General features: G+C 42.4%; 5 protein-coding genes across 5 annotated transcripts; all 5 read left to right on the top strand.

The window, feature by feature from the left end:
- Positions 1-3,881: 3,881 nt before the first annotated feature.
- On the top strand, positions 3,882-5,525 carry MELLADRAFT_58982 (uncharacterized protein; the record flags this gene model as incomplete). Its single annotated transcript, XM_007404746.1, has 3 exons — positions 3,882-4,031; positions 4,096-5,292; positions 5,511-5,525. 3 exons carry the CDS (start codon positions 3,882-3,884, stop codon positions 5,523-5,525), a joined length of 1,362 nt encoding a protein of 453 aa, XP_007404808.1.
- Positions 5,526-6,883: 1,358 nt separating this feature from the next.
- On the top strand, positions 6,884-9,096 carry MELLADRAFT_101682 (uncharacterized protein; the record flags this gene model as incomplete). Its single annotated transcript, XM_007404747.1, has 6 exons — positions 6,884-6,967; positions 7,100-8,230; positions 8,496-8,534; positions 8,616-8,621; positions 8,755-8,809; positions 8,879-9,096. The coding sequence occupies 6 exons, from the start codon at positions 6,884-6,886 to the stop codon at positions 9,094-9,096; spliced, it is 1,533 nt and encodes a 510-aa protein (XP_007404809.1).
- Positions 9,097-12,492: 3,396 nt separating this feature from the next.
- Positions 12,493-14,161, top strand: MELLADRAFT_101681 (uncharacterized protein; the record flags this gene model as incomplete). The annotated part of the gene is made up of 9 exons (XM_007404748.1): positions 12,493-12,542; positions 12,636-12,729; positions 12,808-12,879; positions 12,965-13,232; positions 13,302-13,508; positions 13,590-13,657; positions 13,726-13,777; positions 13,848-14,029; positions 14,108-14,161. The coding sequence occupies 9 exons, from the start codon at positions 12,493-12,495 to the stop codon at positions 14,159-14,161; spliced, it is 1,047 nt and encodes a 348-aa protein (XP_007404810.1).
- A 3,876-nt stretch (positions 14,162-18,037) lies between these two features.
- Positions 18,038-18,745, top strand: MELLADRAFT_101680 (uncharacterized protein; the record flags this gene model as incomplete). The annotated part of the gene is made up of 1 exon (XM_007404749.1): positions 18,038-18,745. One exon carries the CDS (start codon positions 18,038-18,040, stop codon positions 18,743-18,745), a length of 708 nt encoding a protein of 235 aa, XP_007404811.1.
- Positions 18,746-19,581: 836 nt separating this feature from the next.
- MELLADRAFT_58978 (uncharacterized protein) lies at positions 19,582-20,208 on the top strand (the record flags this gene model as incomplete). Its single annotated transcript, XM_007404750.1, has 1 exon — positions 19,582-20,208. One exon carries the CDS (start codon positions 19,582-19,584, stop codon positions 20,206-20,208), a length of 627 nt encoding a protein of 208 aa, XP_007404812.1.
- Positions 20,209-26,418: the final 6,210 nt, after the last annotated feature.

The raw sequence follows: 26,418 nt of genomic DNA, 5'->3' as shown, positions 1-26,418 counted from the left end.
GATATGAACAATTTACCTTCATCGTTCCCAAATCCCTGGTCTTATAGTCAATTTAGTTTCTGGACTTTTTCCATTGCCTATGAGTACAATGTGTCTCATCAGATCCACATTTTGATCTCAGATTGAATTTGTACAGGAAGAGACTGCATTTCAAAGTGTTGTGTATTACAATGAAAAGCTGAGGCTAGAGTAAATACAAGAAGGATAAACACTAAGAAAATGGAATTAATCTGATGGAAAACATTCAAAGCTAAGGAAGAAATGTATAAGAACGGAACTCTTAAGTTGCCCAACAAACATCTAGAGAAATTGATGCTTACAAGCTGTATCCAAAGCCTAAAGGAAGGGTTCAAAAATGAGACCAAGATCCAAACTGAACAGAAGCTTGAGTGGATTGAACCAACATTAGGGTGATCGATTGATGCCTATAATTTGGCTTCTGTTTTGATATTGTGTGGGTAGCGATCAAGACCTAGATCAACACTTTTGATAGCAAACCATCCATCTTTTCTTCTTCACCATCCAGTTGAAAATTGATTGCCGATTGTTTATTAAGAATAGAAGTAGCTGATAAAGGTGCTCTGAATAATCCACTCCAATCTGATGAACTTCCATGGATCATAAAATTGCAAGGTAGGTCAGCATTCTTTTCAAGCTACGTTTTGATTGAGGGAGTGAACTTTACAGGATCAAATCAAGTGTGCAGAGGGTTGAATCAAAGACGGGAAGGTTCAAATCGAAGCTGAGAGGTCTGGATCAAAGCAAAGAGACCAAAATCGAAGCCTCTTGGTCAAAACTCACATGAAGGTTCCTTGGCTGTGAGGATGGACGATGAGAGATGTGATCGAGCTGGAACAATGCGTGTGAGGATGAAAGGATGATGTCGAGGACAGGTTTGTGATAATCAAGCGCTGTGGACTGTGGTCAACTGTGGTTGTTCAGACTCACGACTCCTGATAAAGCACATAAGCATATGATGTTTATGCTTATAGAATCACCTGTATTGGTGTAATAAATAAATAAATAAAATCTGATTGGACAAGCAAAACTAGATTGACTGTAACACTTATTTGATTTAAATCAGATTTGAGCAACATTCCCCCCTAACTCAAACATTCTACATTAGAAACTTAGAAACAACAACATTCAAAAGCGTCAAAAGGTAGTGGTTTAGTAAGGAAATCCGCTGACGTGGACATGGTAGGTACATGACTAGTAACAATGCTTCTAAGTTTCACGTGATCCCTAATAAAGTGATATCTGACATCTATATGCTTAGATCTATCATTGATAACAGGTTCCTTAGACGATAACACTGTTCCTCTGGTGTCATTGAAAAGTTGAACTGCATCCCCAACAGACGCAATAGGAACAGCAGAAACTGGTAAACCTAATTCTCTAAATAATGTTTTAAACCAAATTGTGTGTCTGGCACAGTTGGATAACGCCATGTACTCTGACTTGGTTGTTGATAAAGCAGTTGACTTTTGACAATGACTCCAAGAAATAACAGCACCTCCAAAAGTAAACAAATAACCCGTTACCCAACGCCTATCTATAAGATCATTTGCATAATCTGCATCCCCAAAAGCCTTCAAATCAGTTGGCATAGATCCTCTAAACACAATACCCTTATTCAAAGTTCCCCTAATGTATTGTACAATATGCTTCGCAGCATTCCAATGCTCAAAAGTATAACATGAATTAAAATGTGATAATTGACTAACCACATAAGCAATATCAGGTCTAGTGCTAACTGCCGTCCAATTTAACAAGCCAATCAATGATTGAAAAGGAAGATACACAGCCAAAGCAACTTCTTTGGGAGAGCTGAGCTTGAGTTTAAGACTAACAGGAAAAGGAATCTTGACTGGGTTTAAGTTACTGATCCAAAGATATAGCACCATCATTTAGATGTTGAATTCGCATTCCAAGATGAAGAGTTGGTTTTGGTTTCCATTTCAATTAGTAGGATTTTAAAAGATGAACACAAAACTCCTCAATGAGAGGATCGGAGTTGGAAATGATAAAACCATCATCTACATGCATGTGTAGATAAATGAAATGCTTGCCGTGTCAAAAGACAAAAAGACAACTATCCGCTTTGGATGTTTTGAAACCAAAAGATAAGAGTTTACCTTGTAAATTATTGCTGAAATCTCAAGCACCTTGACATGTTCCATAAAGAGATTTGCCAAGTTGCCAAACCATGCCTTCACAACCACAGGGTCCAAATTTTATACTCACGACACATTATCAAAGAAATCATACATGTTTGGTATCAAGATAGGTATTACTCATACTGATTATTTGTTGATTGACTTGGCTCAACTCCAGCCAGGTGTAAAGAGCATGTTCCAAAGCTGCACAAAGTGCAGCCTGGGACCAAACATACAACAATCTTGACACAATCTTGGAAAAAGCTTTGCTAACACGTCGTGAGTGCAAAATTTGGACCCTGTGAGCCAGGGGGCCACAAATCCTTTGACCTGTTGAATATAAACTTTTTCTTTCATTATACCATGTAAAAATGCGTCATGATGTCAAATTGAATAACTGATAAGCGCATATACGCAGTAATAGCAACCATAAGACGTAGAGTATCAGTCTTACCAACGGCTGAATACGTTTTTACGATAATCTACTCCTTCAATTTGTCGGTTTCCAAAGCAGACCCAACAAGCTTTATACTTCAAGACAACACCATTCTCATCACGCTTCTTCTTCAATACCCACATACCTCCGATAACCCTAGCACCTTTAGGACGAGCAACCAGCTTACCAACATAATGTTGGGTGAGATAATCAAATTCCACTTTTCTCGCTTCCTTCCATTTGTCAGCGTCAGGAGCTGAGCTTTATTCTTTGAATAGATTGTTGTGTAAAAAATTTAACCAGATTTGCACATAACATCATTCTATTCTATGAGACTAACAATTATCGTTGAAGATCTCTTGGTGGCAGAAGTGAAGATTTCCACCTGGACCGATCTACCTCAAGGGTGGAGAGTAATGTTGCCTTGGGAGTGATTGCCTGGTATTTTTCAGTGTTTGCATCGATGTGCTACGTAGAGTTGAAATCAACAGTGCTCCTGTATGCGTGTATCACAAATTCCAACAAAGACCTGTTGTTAGGTCATTCTGCAGAGTGACTGACGTAAGGTGCACTGTGCAGTAAAAGATGTCTCTGTGTATGCGTCATGATACGAATTAGAACGCGCATTGTGAAAGAAAGATGCGTTGAAACCTGGATGAATGTTTCTATAGAGTCAGTCAAGCTCATCGTTTATCAATCTGAGCATTTCCAGTAGGATTTGTGAAATGAGATATGAAGTGCTGATTTCACATCAGTTTGTGACCTGGATTATTTTCTTTCGTAGTAGTCTTCTTTGCAATACTCATATCACTGGGTTCTTCCTTTCATCATTTGTTATTCAGATTAGTGGTCTTATGGAGCATTCACGCGCGGATTTGGTTACCTGAAAGCCATATTCTTTATCAAACTGGGTCAAGGAGTCGAATTGCAAGCTGATGCACTAGGAACAAGGCCGCGAAGTAAAATCAAAGAAATCAAACAAGTGCTTGATTGCAATTCGCATGCAAGTATATCGTATAAATACCCGTCGTTTTCTCTCATTCGCGATAATTCCTCATCACAAATATTGTTGACTTCCCTCACTTTATCAGATTTCCATCCATCCAAATTCCTAAAGATTTTTATCTTTCAAAGAACTTATTCATCTTAGCCTTAAAGCTTCTATCACCTCATCACTTCATTGATCATCGCGCTTTTGTGTTTCTTTGAATCTCAATTGTCACAGTCAACTATCAACATCTTAGCTCTTCTCCATTCTTAAATCTCTTAAACGTGTCTCATCAAAGATGTCTTACTCTTCCAGCTCGTCTTTGGCCTTTGGCCTCAACTTATTACGTATCGTCAAGAGTGTCATCACTCGTACACAAGTAAGTCTCGATAACAAGCTTGATCCATGTATCCTGACTGTCGCGATGAAGTCGATTGCGGTCAATAAGGTATGTCCTTTCTATCTCGCATGAGGATCATCCGTGCTGATACTGACGTTTTGATTTGTTTTAGACTTCCTTTGTGACTGTTACTAGATATGAAGTCAGAAGCTTGAGGTGTGAACCCCTGACTTTACCTTTTGTACTTGAACCTCGGCTTTCGGTCACAGAGCAGAGATCAGCGGACTGTGAAACCCTAGTCCATTCAGTATCTTTCGAAGACGAACTCACCGTCACATCCTTGAAAATTGAAGGAGAACCTTCCGAAACTCTCAATTCTCTAACGGATGATTCTCTTTTGCAATCGACTTCTTCACATACCATCCTCCTCAAAGCCACACCTGAACCGGTTGAAGCTCAGCCCAAACAAGCACCTACAACCTTCAGCTCAATTTCTGCCCCGTCACCATTCCTGGCTTTCTTAGAGGCTTCACACCTTGAAGCATCAAACAGGTTACTAGCAGAAAAATCAAGATCGGCAACTTTAGACTTGGGATGCGCTCAATTCAACTCTGCTTACTACCGAAGACATCTTCCTCCAACCCTGCCTGAATTGTCTACCAGCAAGAAATCAAAGAAGCCTTTTTGCTGGAGAACCACATTAGATGAGATCATGAAGGAGTCAGGCGAAGAATGTGATGAAAGCTTGGATGAGCTCGTTGGAGAAAGTGGTACCGAATCCAATCAAGACATTGCCGAATCTTCCACCTCATCTTCTTCTCATTCGCGCTCTTCGAGTGTTTCTTCGTACACTACTTGTATTGGATCGCCAGTTCTTTCCTCCATCTCATCATTTGGGAACCTTCAACAAAATGACACTCCAAAGCCATTAACTATTCAAGAGCCCGTGTTCAACAATCCTGATGTTACTCCAATCCGCCCATCACCCTCGTCTTTCTCATCTTGTAAACAAACTTCATTCCTGGATTTCATACAATCATCAAACCAAGAGATGATCAACCAAATGCAAAAAGAAAAATCCCAAACCTCAACTCTGGATGTGGGATGTTCACAATTTAATTCAGCTCATTACAGAAGACATCTTCCTCCAAGTCTTCCGCCATTGAAATCCAACAAAACATTTTGCTGGAAAACCAAATTGGATCAAATAATGAGAGAAGAAGGGGTTGAGGATATATCAATCGAGATAGTTGATCAGATGACCTCCAAACCTACAGCAATCTTTCTTCCTTCTATCAACACATCCTCTTCTCATGTCCGCTCTTCAAGCTTTTCTTCTGATATCACAGTGGTGGACACACCTACTTTGGTTTGTTTCCCAAAAGATACTTGCCTATTAGCGTCTACTGTAGACCTTTCATTTTGTTTAGTTTGACCACGTTAATTATGATTGAATTTGTGTAGAAATGGTGTTTTTATCATCTCTAAGCTTTGCAATCTCGTCATGTAATAATTTAAAATTTGTAAATAGTTTTTTGTCATCTCTTTTGAAAATGCAACATATCACTTCTTACTTGAATTTTTCAGATCCATGACCCTTGAACCATGCTTTAAGTTTTACTTTTGGACTCGTCTTTACACGGGTTTGACACACTTTTAACCTTGCCTTACTTACATTTCTTTCTTACTTTCTATACATCGTCAAAAGAAACAAAAAAAGACATCGACTTGAACGTTGATAGTCGTATGGTGACGCAGGGATAGGTTTTGATGTAACTCTAAGCATATGTTGAAGCAACTCGATTGCTTTTGTTATATCAAAGATCCTTACTCGTTTTGCCCGCTAAAGTTTGTGATTCTTGTGAACAAATCGCTTTAGAATAGAGTGCAGCGTGCTTGATTGTTTGAGTCTCAAGGTCAAACTAAATACATTTCATTGTGTAATAAAAAATTAGACCGTGATTTGATTGATTAGATGGAACATCTATGTATTCTATCGATCTGTGAGTCCAATAATTGAAGTTGAAGATTTGTTGGTGCGAGAAGTGAAGATTTCCACCTGGACCGATCTGCATCAAGGGTGAAGAGTCACGTCGTGTTGGGAGTGATTGCCTGTTTTTTGTCAGTGCTTGCATAGTTGAAATTGACAGTGCTCACGTATGCGTTTATCACGAATTCCAACAAAGATGTGTTGTTAGTTCTACAAGTCTGCAGGACGCTTGACGTCATTAGGTGCACTGTGCAGTAAAAGATGTCTTTGCGTATGCGTCATGATACGAATTAGAACACGAATTGTGAAAGAGAGGTGCGTTCAAGCCAGGATCGATGTTATTGTGGAGCCGGCTAAGCTTATGTTTTATCACGCTGAGGATCATGATGGGCTATGTGCAAATGGATCAAGCAACTACGAGCACATTTCACGTCAGTTGAACTTGTGGCCTGGAAAGACTTGAAGGCATCTCCTTCGAAATACTCGAGCTATGAGATTATCACTTTCAGCGTATCTCATCAAGATTAGTGGTCTCTTGGAACATTCACAAGCGGATTTGTGCACCTGAAAGCACAAGATTCTACATTGAACTGGGTCAACACGTCGAATCGCAAGCTGATGCACCAGGAACAAGTAGTCGAAGCAAAAGTCAAGGTGCAGAGTCACAGAACGCGCTTGATTGCAATTCGTACGCAAGCAAATCGTATAAATAGACATCGCTTTCTCCCATTCGCGATACTTCCTCATCACAACTATTGTTGACTACCCTCACATTATCACATTTCCACCCATCCAAATTCCTGAATTTTCAAAAGCCTATCCATCTTAGCCTTAAAGCTTTCATCACATCATCACATCATCACATCATTTATCGTTGCACTTTTGTGTTTCTTTGAATCCTTGACCATCAACATCTCCTCTCCCTTTGATCTTCTCCAACCTCAAATTTCATAACCGTATTCCATCAAAGATGTCCTACTTCTCAAGCTTGTCTTTGAACTTTGGCCTCAACTTAGTGCATGTTGTCAAGAGTGTCATCACTCGTCGTACACAAGTAAGTCTTGATAACAAACTTGTTCCATCTATCCTGACTGTTGCTAAGAAGTCAATTGCGGTCAATGTGGTATGTTCTTTTTATCTCCTTTGTGGAGCATCAATTCTGGTACTGACGTTTGATTTGTTTTAGACTTCCTTTGTGACTGCTAGTAGATATGAAGTCAGAAGCTTGAGGTGTGAACCTCTGGCTTTACCTTCATCTGAACCTCAGCCTTCTGTCACAGAGCAGCTATCAGTGGACTTTTCAGTCCCTTCCATTTCGGTCAAAGATGAAGTTCCCGTCTCGTCTTCAAACATCGAAAAAGAGCCTTTGATAATTATCAGTCCTCTTGCAAATGAATCTTCTTCGCAATCAGCTGTATTACCTAATATCCTCGTCAAAGCCGCACTCGAACCTCTTGCGACTCAGCCCAAACATGCATCTACAACCTTCAGCTCAACTTCTTCCCCCTCTCCCTTTCTGGCTTTCTTAGAAGCTTCTCACCTTGAGGCGTCCAATAGGTTGCTTGCAGAAAAGTCAAAATCAAAACCTCTAGATTTAGGATGCGCTCAATTCAACTCTGCCTACTACCGAAGACATCTTCCTCCAGCCCTGCCTCACTTGTCTACCAGAAACACACCAAAGAAGCCTTTTCGCTGGAGAACCACGTTGGATGCAATCATGAAGGAGTCAGGCGAAGAATGTGACGAAATCTTGGATGAGCTCGTCGAAGAAAGTGGCACCAAATCAAATCAAGACATCTCTGGATCTTCCCACTCACGCTCGTCTAGTATCAGCTCCGATTTAACATGTATCGAATCACCCGTTCTGGTTCCCGTCTCATCGGTTGGTGAACTCAAAGAAGATCCAAGTTCCAAAGATCCCACCAACATTCTTATTCTTCAAGAGCCCCTTTTCAACCATCCTGATGTTACTCCGATCCGCCCATCACCATCCTCCTTCTCATCTTGTAAACAATCTTCATTCCTCGATTTCATACAATCATCGAACCAGGAGATGATCAACCGGATGCAAGAAGACAAATTCAAAACCTCAACTCTGGACGTGGGATGCTCACAGTTCAACTCAGCTTATTACAGAAGACATCTTCCTTCAAGTCTTCCGCCATTAAAATCCAACAGAACATTTTGCTGGAAATCAAAATTGGATCAACTGATGAAAGAAGAAGAGTTTGAGAATATATCAGTTGAGATAGTTGATCAGAGAACCACCACACTTACAGCAATCTTCCTTCCTTCTATCAACACCTCCTCTTCTCACGTCCGTTCTTCAAGTTTTTCTTCTGATATCACAGTGGTGGACACGCCTACTTTGATATCTTTATCAAAAGATACTGTTCTATTACCTTCTACTGTAGAACTTTCATTTTGTTTAGTATGATCATGTTAATCAGGATTGTGTAGCATTGGCGTTTCTCTTATCTCTAAACTTTGGAATCTCGTCATGTAATAATTTAAAATTTGTAAATAGTTTCTTCATCTTTTTTGAAAATGCAACATATCGTGTGTTACTGCAATTCTTTTAGCTGTACGAGTCCCTTGAGCCACCCACTGAAAGCTTGCTGGTAAGTTGTCTTTAGTCCCGGACTTGCCTATATATGGGTTTGACACACTTCACACCACGCCTGCTCACATGCCGTACATAGTCAACGGTAAGCAAAAGAAAGTCGATTAAGCACTCGAGTTTTAAAGTTAATGGCTGGATGGTCAGATAGACGGATATGGCTTGATAGAAAAACTTTCAAAGCAACTTGATTCCTTTGACAAATATTCTTGTTTTTACAGCCTGAAAATATTTGCCCTTCTTACGATGAAATCAAGGTTTTACTTTGGAAGTCTAGTGAAGCGCGCTTCATTGGCTGAGTCGGAAACTAGATACATCTGACAGTGTATACATACAAACACATAGGAGGTGGAATGGAAGAGAGCAAAATATATCATTCTAGTATCTTGCAGTCGATCCCTGGGAGCGCGAGACCCACAGCCGCCACTGTGAATTCCTTTCTACATAGGCATTTACCAGAGCTGAGTATATCCCGACTGATAATCAAGGCTAGAAGTCGAAGTCGCGATGCATGCCTCTCAGAACAGCGTGCGGAGTGCTGGGATGGACTAGGGTTCAGGTAAAGACTTTCATTTCGTATTGCGTGATTCTCGACCTGACTTGAACCACAAGGGTTGATAGTACATTGATGATGCTTACACCTGAGTGACTCTCAGGGTTAACACATTTGAAACAAGACGCGTGAGACCCAGGGTTATCGATGATATGAAAGATTGCATAGTTCGGACGAGACTTGGATATCAGACAAAGAAAGTACAAAGCGAAATAGGCCATCGACACAACTCCAGGCGACGAAGAAAGTGCGAGACAAAATAAACAAATAAACAATCTTCGTCCCACACCTCAAGATCATACCAAAAGTCTAGAAAAGAAAGAAACAAATGATCAGCGATTAGGTCTTATACACTCAAGTGATTACAGAGATAGAATGGGTGGGGTTCAGGCCATTGTGCTTGATTGGGCACGTAATGGGAAGTGGTTTCTGCATTTCCACACTCTTGTAGAGTGAGATAAGGGGATTGACAGATATAACTTCGAAAAAATCATCATGATTTATTGAGTTTGAATGGGTTTAGTGATGTGTGTTTGACTAACCTTGAACGCCGAGGAAATAAGAACACCATGATTCGGGGTATCAAGACGAACTGGTCGCATGGAGCGGAGTGGTGAGGAGGAAGGGCTGACGAGGGTGAATGTCGCGTCGGTTTGAATTTTATTGGTGAGAAGTGCAAACCGTTGACCTAAATTCTTGAAAGTGGTTGGTCACTCATGGTATAAGCATTTCCTGAGGGTATGCTTGTACACAAAATCAGATTTTGTCGCGTGTTTTCAACGAAATGGACAACAGCAAGTCCACGGACCACAACCTTGCATAATATCTTTGACGTCATTCTAGCACATTATCGGACCCTTCCCCGCTGAGCACAATATCAAGACAGCGCTGGGTCAGTCATTTCCATTTTTCATATGTTGTATTTACAACCATGGTACATATTCTAAAACCTTTTTCTTTTGTATCCCTACCGTGTGGATGAATTTTGTCTCGTATTACATCATTATTTGTTTGAATGCCCCATTGATGAAAGGCTCCTTTTCTTGTTAAGCAAATGATTGGAGTCTCTTATAAAGAAATTTCCAAGCATAGACAAAAGGCTTTTTGCAGGTAATACTTGTATCCTGTTTATCAACGAGACATTTGATGGAACAGTGGCATTGCCTTGAGTATCCAGCATACCAGGAACTGTTGCAGACTGTGGCGCATCTGCGTGCAGATGTTATGATCGCTTGATTCGAAGAAAATCATAATGGAACCTGGCTGTTCTTCATCACTGCCTTTTACAATAAACGTCTGACCTGGTGTTCACTTTATCATTGATCAAGCTTCAAGGAGCCTCACCTGATAATGATGATACAACCTCACTTTTCCTGTTCGGTATGAGTTGTAAGGTTGGCTGAGGAATTTGGGAAGGCAGATGAGAATGCGGAAATCTTGGGTTCAAATAATTAGCATTTCGTCACATCGACCATTTACAACAAAGATTTCAATTCAAAGAGTTTGATAGTTATGCGGCACTCTCCAGACTTTAGTCAAAATTTTGATCATCATATGACGAGGGCGTGAGGAGTCGAAAGTTACGGAGGTTAAAGTTGGCGCTTTAGAGTCGTTTTTGCTGGCTTTCTCTTGAGACACCAACGTTATTGTCATCAGCGATTTGGGGTTTCAGACCGGAATAATTTGGTTTTCTTGACGATTTTTGCAATTCGAAGGGTCCGAGCGGATATTTGGCCATCATTGATGTCAAGCACTAAAGAGCTCTTGATCCTCACTTGGTGGGTCTTTCATGGAAGGCGAGTGTCGTTTGTACCTTGCTACATTTGCAACTTGTGCTCGTCCAATGACACCTCACTACTTTCATCTAGAAAGAAATTGATAACAGCCTCGGGGTCATCCATAATTGGATTTCCTCGAAGAGTTGAGTAGATCGGGACTTCGAATGAGCCCTGTGTTTCATGACGAGGGGGAGGGGAGGACCCAGTTCTTATGAGGGAACCCAAACTTTCTTATCTTTTCTATGGCATGGTGGCAAGAATATGGCTGGTCTTTGAAATTTGTACCCTTAATGTACAGTTACGTGATTGTGAATGCTCTCATTGTTGTGGAACTATGTATTATGACACAGACCGTATCTTCCCAACACAGGTTTTAATCCGTTTTTGTATGAAACTTTAGGGTGTTGCACCCGATCAATCCGATCCAATAGTATGCTACGTCATTCTATTCACCTTATAATTCTTAGTCCTATCAGCCAGCCTCAGCCTCGTTGGCACTACCGTAGCCGGCATCGGCGTTTCTCATTGCTCCCCAAGAAATCGAAAACTTGTTAAGGAGCATCAAAGTGAGTATTAGTTGATTCATTTGAACCTTGCTTGGGTATAAGAAGAACTCTTCCGCGCTGTTTGAGGGTTTATCTTTTCTTTACACTTCAACTTCTGACATTTTTCTCCATCAACAAAGGTAAACAAATCTTACTTGTCATCTTTCAAATTTCAATTCTTCTTGCGTGTCATCTGGTGGTCTTCCCATTTCTATCGACAGCGAATTTGTTCTCCGAGCGCTCCGATCAGCTCACTCTCTCGTCAAGGGACCTTTGGGACCAAGGAGGATGACCCGTCATGAATCATGGCTGATTATCCTGAAATCAGATTGGCATCCAGTCCCTTTTTCTCCTCATCCTCTTGGTAGTTCTTGATGTGCAATTAGCGCTATCAGTGGGCTCTTTTTGACGTTTCGTCGAGCAGATTGCCATTCAAACGGTGAGACACATGTTGTAACCGCCGTGTCCGGGCACGCTGCTTGCACGATAGCAAACTGACCCGCGATCGAGCTCCGAGGTGCACTACACTGGCGTCTGTTGTGCTTTACCCCATTTGGACTGACCAATCAGATCCCCAACGTAAACATGAACCATAAACAAACTCATTGCTAATCTGAGAGTACAAGTGTATCTGATCAGGAACTGTTCGAATTGGAAGGTATTGATGCCTTGAAGGTTTCTTTTGATGAATTTCTCAACTTCGATTATGAAACTTCGATCGGTTCCAAGAATGAAGCATGATTAGTTTTGAGACATGAACCTGATAGCTGGCTTGAATTCCATAAATTCCTCAGCTTCATTGATTTCATCTATTCGATCTTCGTTTGCTTCATTTTCTAACTTTCTACCTATCCGAATCCACTCCATTCCGAGAGGTGTGCAACTCTGTCGATCAAGTCTTTTACACTCCGCTAATCATTCCATAACACTTGATTTCTTCCAAAACCCTCGATTGCATTTACAGCTTTTACCCAACCCAGTCTTCGAAGCTCTCGTCAACTCACAACCATCCGCCAATCATCATCAGCCTTTAATCGATCGACACCTAACAAATCATTTATCCAACCAAAACAACCAATACCAATGGCTCCACGTGAATTACACCGAGTTGCTATCATCGGATCTGGTAACTGGTTAGTGGCTTACTCATGCCTTATACCGCGTCACTATCACTGATCCAAATCTCTCCCTTCCCTCTTTCGCGTCGAAAATCGTCCTTGATACAGGGGATCAGCCATTGCTAAGATTGCAGCTGAAAACACAGCCCGTCACAGTGATTTGTTCCAGCAAGAGGTTCCGATGTGGGTTTACGAAGAACAGGTTAGCGGCCCATTGCTCAAAGGTGGTCCCATGTGATCACGCCGACTAAAACGAAACCTGTCTCCCTCGTAACTCCAGGTTAACGGTGAAAATCTTACCACGATCATCAACGAGAAGCATGAAAATGTCAAATATCTGCCTGGTGTCCAGGTGAGCTAGAGAGTATAGTCATATTCATGATCGGGACTCGTCAACTGATCGGTTTTGCTTTGCTTATCGATTCGAACCCAACCAGCTTCCAGTCAACTTGAAGGCCGTTCCTGCTCTGATCGACGCGGCTAGAGATGCAACAATGCTTGTCTTCTGCCTACCTCATCAGTTTATCCCCAACATCTGTCGTCAACTACGCGAAGCTAAAGTAACAGGTGCTGGAGCCTTCGCCATCTCTCTTACCAAAGGTGTTGATGTGACTGGTGATCGGATCAAGATCTTTGCCGATGTAATCGAGGAGGAGTTAGGAATGCCGTGTTGTGCCTTGAGTGGTGCTAACATCGCCAATGAGGGTATGTAGATTTATCCAATGTTGACTTGATGATCGCTCTCTAATTGATCTTGTCACTTTGCTTCGATAGTTGCACTCAACAAGTTCTCTGAAACCACAATCGGTTATGGTACCAGATCAGAAGGAGAACTTTGGCAAAAACTATTCCACACCCCTCAATTTCACGTACAAATCATTGAGGATCGTGCTGGTGTTTCTCTTTGTGGAGCTTTGAAGAATGTGGTGGCTGTTGCTGCTGGGTTCTGTGATGGATTGGGTTGGGGTAACAATGCCAAGGGTAAGCAAGTCCCCTGCATACTCGAAAGAGAAGTTCAAATTGATTAACTTGACATGAAAATGGACGTTCTTACCTCAATAGCTGCTGTCATGCGAATTGGCCTGTTGGAGATGAAAAACTTCAGTATGGAGTTTTTCTCTGGAGTCAAGGTAAGCGTCAACCTCTATAGTCTTTGGTTATCAAACATCTTACTCACTTCTCTTGATACTATTCTCAGGCGGAAACGTTTGTTCAAGAATCTGCAGGTGTTGCAGATTTGATCACAACATGTAAGTCGACACTACTCTTCAATAACAACTCGCCATTTTGATTCTGATAATCTTTACTTGATATACTCAGGTTTCGGTGGTCGAAACAGGCTGTGTGCTGAGGCGTTTGTAAAGACTGGAAAGCCTTTCGAACAACTCGAAACTGAACTGTTGGGTGGTCAAAAACTTCAAGGTGTGGCTACTGCTGATGAGTTACATCAGTTCCTCAAGGCTCGAGGTCGAGTTGGTGGATATCCTTTGTTCCATGTTGTGGTAAGCAGACGAGTTCACAGTATCAAAAGATGTCTGGCGTAGTTAAGGTGGCTTATGTTTTCTTTTCTTGATTCACAGTACAAGATCTCTCATGAAAACTTAGACCCTGCCAAACTCACTGCTCATCTTTGAGTCGAACTCGATCTCATTCTTGATCTCATTTCCAACATCAACCTAGAGCATTTTTTTATATCAAATTCATCATACATCTTGATCTGTTTTTTTCTAAGCATCATGAAGGACCGGCACTTTCTTGTAATCTGCAGTAGTTTGATTTTTTTTTGAGACTTTCTCTCTGACTGTTTGATTTTGAAAAAAATACCTCTCCTTGAAAACCAATCTTGAATTCTTTCTTTTTGCTTACACCATATGGATCAAGTAATAGAGGAAAAGATTGGTTGTCATTGAGGTGATTGGATTGAAGAACATGTTTTGCTTCTTTCTTTTGTTAGATTTTGATCATGAACTTCAAATAGAAATTAAAATAGAATCTCAAAGTAATTGACAAAGATTTATGAGTCAATCACGATTAAAGCAATACATCGTAAGTATAAAGGATTGCTTTTAGTGATGGAGGAAAGGGTTTGAAAGCATCATATATTTTGAGAGCACAAACATAAACAATAAAACACATGTACAGTGAAATAGAAATATCAATGAAAGAGAAAAACCACAAAAGAGAGAAGCTTACCTATGAGTCAATCACAATTAAAGCAATACGTCGTAAGTATAAAGGATTGCTTTTAGTGATGGAGGAAAGGGTTCGAAAGCATGAGGATCAAACCCTGGTGAAGACTCATAGGTGCTTATAAAGAGAAAACAAGAACTGCTAAGAGTTAAGAGACACACACACGTAACTATGAGAAAATATCAAATGCCAGAAGAAGACATAACAAATACTAAGATCAACAGATCAACCAGAAGCAACATAACAAATGGGATATTTTATCTCTCAGCGCACATTCACACTACCACCAACAAGATTGAACATCCTTTGGGTGATTTGTTTGAAGAGTAGTGACACTGGGACAAGGAATTACTCCTGTCCATGCAACACTGCCAACATAGATGCCTTGGATTGGGAGGTCCAAGGTATCATCGGATGCAAATCCTTGCACGGATCTTATTGGAGGTATCATTATGTGCCAAAGATTACCTGGGATCAAAACCTTGGAAAGCTCCTGTCCAAGGTTTCAGATCCGAGAACACCTCAGATTTCCCAATCCAAGATCAATATGTTGGCAGTTCACGTGGTGGGCAGGGCGCAAACTGGGGCAGGCCTTCTTGGCTTGATTTTGGGGTTGGCATGTCCATGTTAGCTTTAGCTCTATTCCACCCAATTAGCAGGTGATTGTGGGTGAAAATTGTGTGCTTAGCATCTAAATTTTCCAAATTCCATCTCAAAGTCCTGGCAAAGACCAAGTGGATCAGGAGGAATGACAGAGGATGATACTGAAAGTGTTTATATACAGAGACTGATGGTTTAGTTGAGGAATGAGGAATGAATCAAAGATGACCTTGTCAATGATTTTTGTGAATGGTGGTTGATGAAATGCCCTTTTTTGATCACCAGCAGTATCATGAAATACAGAAATGCTATTTTTGATCTTCTTAAGATTTTCTCGAAACAAATTGCTTCTTGGGGGATTTGACGCCTCAGAGGCACCCCTCAGCGCCCTCACTATAGGTATGCCTTTGTAACTTATGAAATCCACCCCCGGGCCTGCCCAAAATTCAAAACCCACACCCACCACGTGATTGGCAGTGAAATGTAATGGAAAGCTCAGAGCTAAGGCCAAGATCAGTCTGAAGATAAGACTATCTTGGTCATGGGATAACCAGAGATACCAAACTGGGTCCCACCAGACCTGCCCTGCATTAGATTATAATCCAGGACACTGGGTGATCTCTCCTCAAAAATCTCCCACCAGTCGCTCAGAGGAGAAATCTGTCCTTAATTTTGTCTTTTTCCTCTCACTCATCCTCACGCTCTATAGCCTTCTTTCCTCCTACACCAGGAAGATTCCCCTGATTCAAACTTAATTCTTGAACAATACTTTCCAAATTAGATATGAGATCAAGGCATAGGAGTAGAGATTTGGCTGCCAAAATCACACCCAAATGAACTCCTCTGAATTCAGATGAAATATCACAAACTGAAGGAACTCATTATGAAATCAAAAGTGAAGAAGAAGAGCAAGCACAAAGAGATAGAGAGGATGCACTCAAAGAAATCAGATTAAAAAGACAACAAAGAAGAAAGAAAACAGAAAACTTACAACAAGAGGTTACCTTTGAAGAGCTACAAACCAACAATAATCAAGACATTAACTGTGAAGACTTTGGAGACATTAGTGATTCAAACAAATCATTGTCTTTGGTAGAAGAAGAAACAAAAGAACGAAGTTAGTATTGAATTTAACTTACTGTAGTTATGAAGCCTTTTTCAATTGTTCAATCTCTTCTTTTTGATTTGATATCAATTTGAGTTACATTTGAAAGACAAGAGATACATGATCTATGCCTAATCTTATATGTTGTTGATCTCTTCCAATTATCATTGACCATGATATATTCTGCTTCAAGGACTTTGTCATGTATTCCAAATTCAATAAATGTGATATATTCCAATTCCAATATCCATATTCAGCATGATCATGATATACTCCAAAAAATAAATCAAGGATGCTAAGACAATCAAGATCCTACCTAATGATTTGTTCATGATTTGTTCCCTTTCACAATACATTCTTAAATAATTCTTGTGTTTTGCCCTATGATGTGTATAAAACATTAAGATAATAACACTACGAAAAAAATAATATTTTCCGCGCGGAAAAGGAAAATGCCCAGATATGTAAATCAAGACCCACGGAAAATTTTAATTCTGTAGTTAGATAAAATGTCTCAAAGGCCACTAGTTTGTAACTAGTAACCAACCTCACTGTTCTCCGTAATAATCATTCTGTAACCTCGGAAGAATGAACACCAATCGTGTCTAACACATTAGACAAAAGGAGCTGTTCTCAGATCGACCAATTGTCATCAAAGCATGGATATATCATCTCAGATGGTTACCTGAAAGCATACAACTAAGCTGTATGTCGATCAGCTTCCTCATACATCTTAATCAGATGCAAATTCCGGGTTCTATCACAATTGAGTTGATTCAAATTTGTCCCCACGTCTTTGACTATAGACATGTCTCTATACCACACTGAATAGGTGGCCAAATCGTGTTCCCCTTCATGTGAGGTGTTCGCATATCAAACCTCACACCGATCACGAGCTTCACTCATTGACATCAATCACCTTATAGCATATATACCTTGGCTTTGACGTTCTCCTGGGTTGGTCTCAACATCAATTTTGTGATCACTGGAGATTATACTTTGTTAATCTCTCTCCGTTCTTGCATGTATAATTACTTATAATACCTTTTTCCAACTTCAAGGTTTTACCTATACTTTCCTCTTGCTCTACACCGACTGCTTCTATTCTGCAAGGTACTACGATAGGCTGTGAAGCAATTCGTGCAGTTTGATCATCTCTATTAGCTGGCAGCATTCATCTTGGTTAGTTCAGTCCTTTCGATATCTGTCTTGTACGTTGACTGATGATCTGGACTGTGATGTTGTTTTTGCGTATCTCTCTTTTTCTCGTCTTGGCTACTTATAATCAACTTTATCTTTACACTTACATCCCCCTCCCAATGCATCAGCATTACTAGTTCATCCTTTTGCACTGGAAGCTGCGATTTCAAGGTGTGTATCCATCTCTTTTCCCAACCCCGTTTTCGTCCTGCATCTAATTGTTTGCATCAATCTTATTCAAAATCCACCGTATAATTATGCACCTGGTTTGAAGAAGTTCTTTGTTATATATACACACTGAATCCTCTGCTGTGTAATCAATTCAGGTGAGATTTTCTCAATTGGATCAGTGTTATTCAAAACATTCAGATATGATGACTGACTGAAAGTCTGATTGACTTGTGAGATCTAACCAATGACAAAACGTAAGAATTCAAAGCAAGGACCCTCGAATCCAACATCCCCAACCAACAAGACAACTCCTACGGTGCCGCCAATCACGTCGAGTACCCATGATTCTAAGCATGAGCCAAGCAAAGATGCCAGCAAAAATCACGGCGACACTCAATACCCACCAATCCCACCCCCACATGCACCCAGCAGCTTCTTAGATCCTAATTTCATCAAGTTACAAACCATAGCCAGTGACCTGCGTCCTTACTTACTATCCAATTGGGACGTCAAGATGATCAAAAAAATTACCAAGCCCCAAATTTATCGTATTATGATCCATTTTGATCCTTCAACTAAATCCTGTCCGAATCAATTGAAAGACCTGTTGATTGCTACATACGAAAAGGAGGTCAAGCCGTTGATAGAACGTTATTATCCACTCTCCCAACACGCTGCTGGCGATGCGATGGAAACCAAACAAACAACCAAGCCAGATCTAGATTTTGATCCACTCAGCAGCAAAACGACTTGTCAGATGCTTAGAAATGCCATCGAAAGCATAGAGCCGGACGTTGACATACCGAAAACAGCTCGCCGTGAAGGTTTGCTTTGTCTATACAAGGCCTATGTTGACCACGATATTACCATACCGAAAGATTCTCAATGGACTTCCAAACCTCGAGTCCTAGCGGTTGACCAACTTAAGCGAGAGACTGTTGAAGATCTTTGACTTGCACTCCAAGCACATGCTCCCCATGTCTTTGTTCACTTGGTAGCTATGGTGCACCCTGTGATGGTCAGTCTCTACCAACAATTTGTCAGAGAGGAACCAGAGGGTGTGACTTGTAGAGCAGTCGAAGGCTTTCATTACTCTATCATCGATTAAATTAGTGAGCTTGTACTGGATCCTTACGGATGGAAGGTCGGTCCCTTTTGTGTCCTGCTGTGCAAGCTCGCGAATGAGACCATGTGTGAAACTGATGTCTGATTTTTTGGATTCATCAAATGCATAGTTTCTTTATTGGAACACTAAGCCATCAAACCCTTCAACAAATGAAGCATACCGCTTTGCTTTTTGGCATGTATACAGTATACTACCCTGAAGTGTTACATATACATATGTTGGAGGGGTGTTATGCGTGTTCTTTTGTTTTGCAATTTGTTGTACTTGAGTTGTTGTACAACAATTCTATTGCCTTCTGTCTTCTCAAATCATCCTATACGCCGGTGATGGATAAACCAAGAGCCTTGCGGCGTTGTATTTCATCTAGAAACCACTGACATGTTCCAATCTTTACCATTTGTATCCGCTCTATCAGTTTTCATCTCTTTGGCTCATGTAAAGGAACAAAAACAAAATACTTTGTATCTTTTCCTGCTTATAATCAGTCTGTCCTACTAGACAGAAATTCACTAACACCAATTATCACAAGTCATCTTGAGACGCACAAAATTTACGCCGCTATATCATCAGCACATCTCACCTAAAATTTTCTCTGTGCTTCATCTCCTTCATCAAACTTCACGTGCACAAGCACCATCAGATAATTTATATCAATCTTCAAGATGTCATCTTCAAAGTTGAAACCCGAACCCAAGCGGGTTGTCTGTCAGTGTCAAAGCTCTGGCTGTTACAAGGGTGTTTATTTAGATGCGAGTGGGGTCTTACAGCCTGGTGTCGAGGTCCTCCGCTCTACCAAGGAGTCTCACGAGCGTGCTGATCGACGTAATCTTATCAATCATATAACAACTTCTGCTTTGCCTTCTCGCCACCCAGCAAACTCAAGTCAAACACCCAATACAGACTCCCAAGAAGTTTTAATAGCTCCTCTGGAGGGTTTGCTGTTAGGTTCTCAGCATAAAACACTGGCAAGGTCCCGGGCCAACTCCATAAATACTGGACAACGGTTGATACAAGTCCATTCAACGACTGCAGGTCAAGATCAGACTACGGATCAGGACAAATCTCATGTTGTAGATGCTGAGATTTGCGCTGCAACAGCTACAGCAAGGGAAAAGGGAGTGCAAGAATACGACTGTGGTGAGTTAGTGTCCTGGATCTCGGGGAAGACGCCAGACTTCCTGACTGTTCATTGGTCTTTTTATAGGCCGCTTCCATTCATTAACCCTGGCCAATCTCAACCCTGTCTGCCTTCACGTAGCGCTCACAGCCGCAGTGAAGTCCATTTTTGATCATTCCTCGATGTTTACCTCTGCCTGGCTCATGGATATGATGCGCATCACCATTGAACTCTCAGTGACCCACGGGCTGGTTATGGATAATTCTACCACTCAACTCGACATAACTCAAATATCAAAATCAAAACGGTTCCCTCGTACAATCACCACAGCTATTGGCTGGTTGCAAATTGATCCAAAGTTGGTATACATGAATTGTTGTCAATCTTGTTTTGCATTATATCCGATTTCCAGAACACCTGCTTTGTGTAATCATCAAATTGCTAGTATCCCAGGAGGGCCCCCTGATTCTGGAGATGCAAACACCAAGATTTCATCCAGCACTGCTTCAGTCAAAAACACGGACAGCCTTGAGTTCTCAGAGGAAACCTGTGGGCATCCCTTACTACGCTTTGTACGAGGTAAAGAGATACCAGTTCGTCGTTACACATTTCAGAATCTTTTGGACTGGCTTGGCCGACTGTATTCTCGACCTCTCTTTGAGGAACAACTTGACGAGTCCTTGATCGAGTCAAGAAAACCATACGATCCAAGCAGTGACGTACACGATATACACCAATCGAAAATCTGGAAAGAGTTTTGTGGTCCAGATGGCAAACAGTTCACGGCCTCGAGTCGAAATCTGGTATTTGGCATGTTTGTCGACGGGATTAACCCTTTTGGTAACAAGCAGAGCGGGCATCATGACTCTATAACTTTTATTGTACTCATCTGCCTCAGTCTTCCAATCAATGTTCGACATAGACCTGAAAATGTATTCCTTGTTGGTATTGCACCTGGGCCGCGCAAGCCATCACTCGAGCAAATGAATTGGATTCTCCAACCAATCGTAACACAGCTTCAACAGCTATGGGAGCCGGGCTGGCTATTGTCTAGAACACATCAGTACAACAGTGGGCGACTTATTCACGCTGCATTGCTGCCATTCATTGCAGATATTCCAGCCTTAAGACGGTCTCTTGGATTTCCAAGCGCTACCGCAACATATTTCTGCTCTTTTTGTTTGCTCAAGAAATGCGACATTCATAATTTTAATCAATCTTCCTGGCCACTCCGTTCATGGGATCAACATAAGAAATGGGCATACGAAGCCCGCGATGCAAAGACTGCGAAAGAGTGCAAAACAATTTTCAAGACACACGGTGTTCGATACTCAGTCTTGAATGATCTTCCTTAGTGGAACATTGTAGAATATCATGTGGTTAACTCAATGCATAACTTGCTTTTGGGTCTACTATCCTGGCAACTTCGGCGGTTCTGGTCCATGAAAGATGTCAAAAACAATGAAGATATTTTACCTCCAATCAGTAAACAGGAACTCTTTGATCTGTTTGCCGAGCACACTGAGTTTCAAGACCACCAATGGACAGCCAGAACTTCCGAAAAAAGCCCAGACGAGGAAGGTGCGACTATACATGACATCCCCTCTCCACAAGAGAAGTCCTCTGACGAAGAAGAGTACGACCCACTTGGCGATCCTGGATGGAATTCCAAATGGATTTCGCCACCTATCGATGATGTCATCTTTGATCACCAGATGCTACAAAGGATTAACTCCTTACTTCCAAGGATACACATACCGACTTGGATTAAAAGGGCTATTCCTGTGATTAAGGCCTGGACCCGGCACCGGGACCAGCGGGCGAGCCCGAGCCGGGCTCGGGCTCGGGCTCGGGCTCGGGCTTGGGCTTGGGCTTGGGCTTGGGCTTGGGCTTGGGCTCGGGCTCGGGCTCGGGCTCGGGCTCGGGCTCGGGCTCGGGCTCGGGCTTTTTCGGCCTCAGAAATTTTCCCTTGGGCCCGAGAGCGGTGTGCTGCGGGCCAGCCAAAAGGGCTAAAACCAAGGCTTTTGGTGAATCTTAGCAATGAAAGTCGCTCGGAGAGTTCTTTGGAGAGGTTCAAAAAGTGGCCATGGGTCCCAAAAAGCAAACAAAGGGCTTCCAATGGTACATATAATGTGCCAGAAATCATCTATTTTTTTTTATTTTTTTATTTTTTATTTTTTTCGCTGAGCAGGATTTTTTTTTAATTTACTTGGGCCGGTCCGGGCCGGCGGCTTTTCAAAAGGAGCCCGGCTGTAAGAGGTACACGGATAGGCAGGAAGTATGGGATTTGTATCATGGGTTTAGATAGGCGTCTCCTTACCTTTCTCCTCAACGCCTGGCTTCGGAGAGTCCTCACTCCTCAGAGAGCCACGTATGGGACTTTCTGGAGCTAGGTGAGTCTTTCTATCCCATTTCTCTCTTTCTTTGTATTCTTCTAGATTAGAGTTACTGACTCCTCAGGGAGCCACGTATGGGACTTTCTGGAGCTAGGTCGCAATAGAAACCGAAGTTCTAAGTTAGTGCTCTCTCGAGAGAAGTCAAGCCGGACAAGAATCCGGACCCTCAGTGAAGGTTCTGATAGAACCTTACACTTTTTTTAACTTATCACTTCGATAAACAAAACCAAAACACCTTATCCAACATTTTTTTCTCTCTATCATTTCACGTACTTCTGTCACTCTGCCTTTTCTGTCATCTGTCAATCTGTTCATCTGCTTCTGGTTCAGTTCTGTCAACCCAACCTTGTCGATCCCCACCCCCCGGACAATCTCTCACGATTAAAGCCAGTCGAATGAGTGGTACGACTTCGTTGAAGCCAGACAACTTTCTCGACGACCCCGATATTCTGCTACGAAGGGCCCAAAAAGACAAACAGAAGGAAAGTGTTGAGTCTCCGCCAGCACCCCCTCCAGCCAATTTCCATTGGAAGCCGGAGACATCGGTTTCGGGATCACCAGCGCCCACAGATCGCATTCTATATGCATCTAGTTACCGACCCAGTCCTGCCGAAATTACGTCTACCCAATATTCACCACCACCAATTTTGCCATCTACTACGGAGCGTACAGTGGTCAATCTACACTTTCAGAAGCTCTTAGGCCTCACACGAGACGGGCAAACTCCGCACCCTCCAGGTCATTTTTCTATTGACACCCCCGAGACGCAAAAAACCGAAGTTACCTTCAACGAACCCGCTCTCTCGTGCGAACCGGCGACCATGTCTAACGATCAGGATACAATCGAGTCTCTCCGTGCTCAGGTCGAGAGCTTTTGTCTGCAGAACGAATCCCTGGCTCAGACTCGACAAGAAACTCTAGTCTTGCAGAAGCTAGTGCGTGAGCTGCTCGCCGAGAAGGCAGCAGCATCCACGGGTATTCAGGCCTCAAGTTCAGATCCTGCGTCGAACAAACAACGCTCGACAACTGCTCCCCATCCATTTATTCAATACTTGCATCAAAGTCCTGTCTCCCCTTCACCAGCACCTCGAGAACCTGGCAGAAACGTCACATCAACGCCTCAAGCAAGCATAGCATCAGAGCTTGGACAAACACCTGGAGATGAACCAGCGTGTGGTGACCAACAACCAACAGGAGCGACTCACAAAACTCGTCCAGGCAACTACACACACCCGCCGAACACACCCCTCTCACCGCGCGAGGCTCTTAACCCTCAAACTCCGTACATGCAAGCTTATCAGCCAGTTATGCCTGAGACACCCGGATTCCCAGTGGTTACAACTATGACGGCCGATCGGGTTAAGTTAAGTGATTTGCCAAAATTCACGGGCAAGTTTGGTCGACCGGCCGATTTTCTTCACTGGCAGGAACTAGTCGAGGAAACACTCGACGTGAAAAACCTTACCGATGACCGAGAACGTTTGAAATTGCTACGATTGCTACTTAACAATGAAGAAATGTCAGCGTGGTATCAAGCGAACAAGGATGACTTACGGCAAAGATCCTGGAAGGGAGCGATGGAGATGATGGCAGCTGGTACGCTTCCTCATGGGTGGCTATCTGATACTGAAGGAGCCTTGAGACGGTTGGAAATGCGCCCCTCGGAAACCTTTGATGCTTACGTCATTTGAGCACAGAACTTACACCGTTTAATCAAACGCCTAGGTCGGGTAACGGACCTCCACCTCGCCGAGTACATTACTTGGGGAGCCCCGCAGCTATTTCGGGATATGGTAGAGCATGAGAAGCATCTCAAGAAGGCACCCTTTTCCTTCCCAATCTTCAAGGAAGCCGCCAACGGGATATGGCGAATCCTGTCGAACAGCCAACGCTTATCTGACTCTTCGGCACGACCAAGACAACACACCGTCCCTTCGAACTCGAACTGGGGGAATTTGCCGATGAACCGATCCACTGCTCAACCTAGAGCCCGTTCAGACAAAGAGCGCGCCGACAATGCGTGGAGGTACCACGAATATCTACAACAATCGGGTATTTGTTCAGTTTGTAAGGAAAAATGCAACAACTCAAGCTGCACCAAGAAGAACACACGGTTCTTATCTGTACCATCGGATTTCAATCCTGGCCCCAGACCAAATCGCTCAACTGGCATCACCAACAACACTACGGCACCCGGAACACCAACGCAGAGGCCAGCTGGACGACCACCTGCTGCTGCAACCACTTCTCGCGTAGCAGCAGTCGATACCTTTTCGGAACTGTTAGCTGAGGACATCGCTGCGTATGAAGAAGCGGATGCATTTCGTGCGAGTCTAATCGAAAAGGAGGACAGTGATGAATTGAGGTGCGCACCCTCTACATCAGTCTCTCCCATCATTCTGGAACTGACATGCAATGGGAAACTTGTACGGGCGCTCATCAATTCAGGAGCCGGGACGAATCTCATGTCCAACAGCATGGCGCGTGAATTACACCTACCTCGGAGACCTTTGGTTGCACCAGTCAAGGTACGTCTCGCTATTGCAACTGAGGGGACTCCTGTAATTCTACAAGAATTTGCAATTGCTAATCTCAAATGTCAACATCCCAGCATACGTTTTGGAGCCGTTTTTTTCAAATTAGCACCATTGGGTACGACTTATGATATGATTTTAGGATCACCTTTCCTGTCAAAGTTTAAATTAGATGTGTCCTTGCATCGAAGATGTGTATTACACACTCCTAGTGGAAAAACTCTTTATGAAAAAGAAATACAATCTAAATTGAACAGGCTATTATGTGCCATTGATAACATTCAAGCAGTCAAAGTCGTACAAGACTTGAGCGAGCGGGAGTCAGCGATGCTACACGAATTCAAAGACCTTTTCCTGGCGGAACTCCCACCTGTTGAAGATGGTGATCCGCCAGATGAACCCTTGCCTGAAGGCCTGCCAGATGCCGGTAGACAGTGTCGACACAAAATTGTCTTGACTGACCCGCATGTAGTGATTAATGAAAAGCAATACGGGTATCCATTGAAACACAGGGATTCATGGCGTAAGCTTATTGATCAGCACATCAAAGCTGGACGAATTCGGAGGTCTCAGAGCCAGTATGGATCACCATCCATGATTATTCCAAAAAAAGACCCAACCGAATTGCCTAGATGGATCTGCGACTACCGTACATTGAACAAGTACACGGTCAAGGACCGAGCACCCTTGCCAAATGTTGATGAGTCCATACAACTGGTAGCAACAGGAAAAGTTTGGTCAATAGTTGACCAGACTAATTCATTTTTCCAAGACCGTATGCGGGAAGAGGACATCCCACTGACGGCGGTAAAAACTCCGTGGGGTCTGTATGAGTGGGTTGTAATGCCAATGGGACTTACAAATGGCCCGGCAACACATCAAGCAAGAAATGAAGAAATCCTTGGCAAGTTAGTAGGAAAGATATGTGTGGTATACATTGATGATATAGTTATTTTTTCACAAACCGTAGAAGAACATGAAATTCACCTGTGTCAAGTACTGGAGCGTTTACGAGGTGCAAAACTTTATTGCTCAATCAAGAAGAGTAAACTATTCCGTCGGCAAATCAAGTTCTTGGGCCATGAAATTAGTGAAGCAGGAGTTTGTCCGGATGACAAGAAAGTAGAGAAGATCTCAAAATGGGCGTCACCCAGCAATTCAAAACAACTATTGAAATTCTTGGGTACCGTTCAATGGATGAAGAAATTCATCGACGGGCTTTCACGCTATGTTGGAACACTTAGCCCTTTGACTAGTACATCACTGAAAGGAAAGCCTTTCCGATGGGGTGAAGCAGAAGAGCAAGCCTTTAACAACATCAAGCGTCTGATCACTACACTTCCGGTACTCCAAAATCTCAATTATGAGTCTGATGAACCACTTTGGTTATTCACTGACGCCAGCGGAAATGGTTTAGGGGCCGCTCTGTTCCAAGGAATCAAATGGGACACA

This window comes from Melampsora larici-populina, assembly GCF_000204055.1.
Source record: "Melampsora larici-populina 98AG31 unplaced genomic scaffold MELLAscaffold_2, whole genome shotgun sequence".
NCBI lineage: Eukaryota > Fungi > Basidiomycota > Pucciniomycetes > Pucciniales > Melampsoraceae > Melampsora > Melampsora laricis-populina.
Note: the sequence above shows the minus strand (reverse complement) of the source record. Positions and strands in the feature narration are given on the sequence as shown.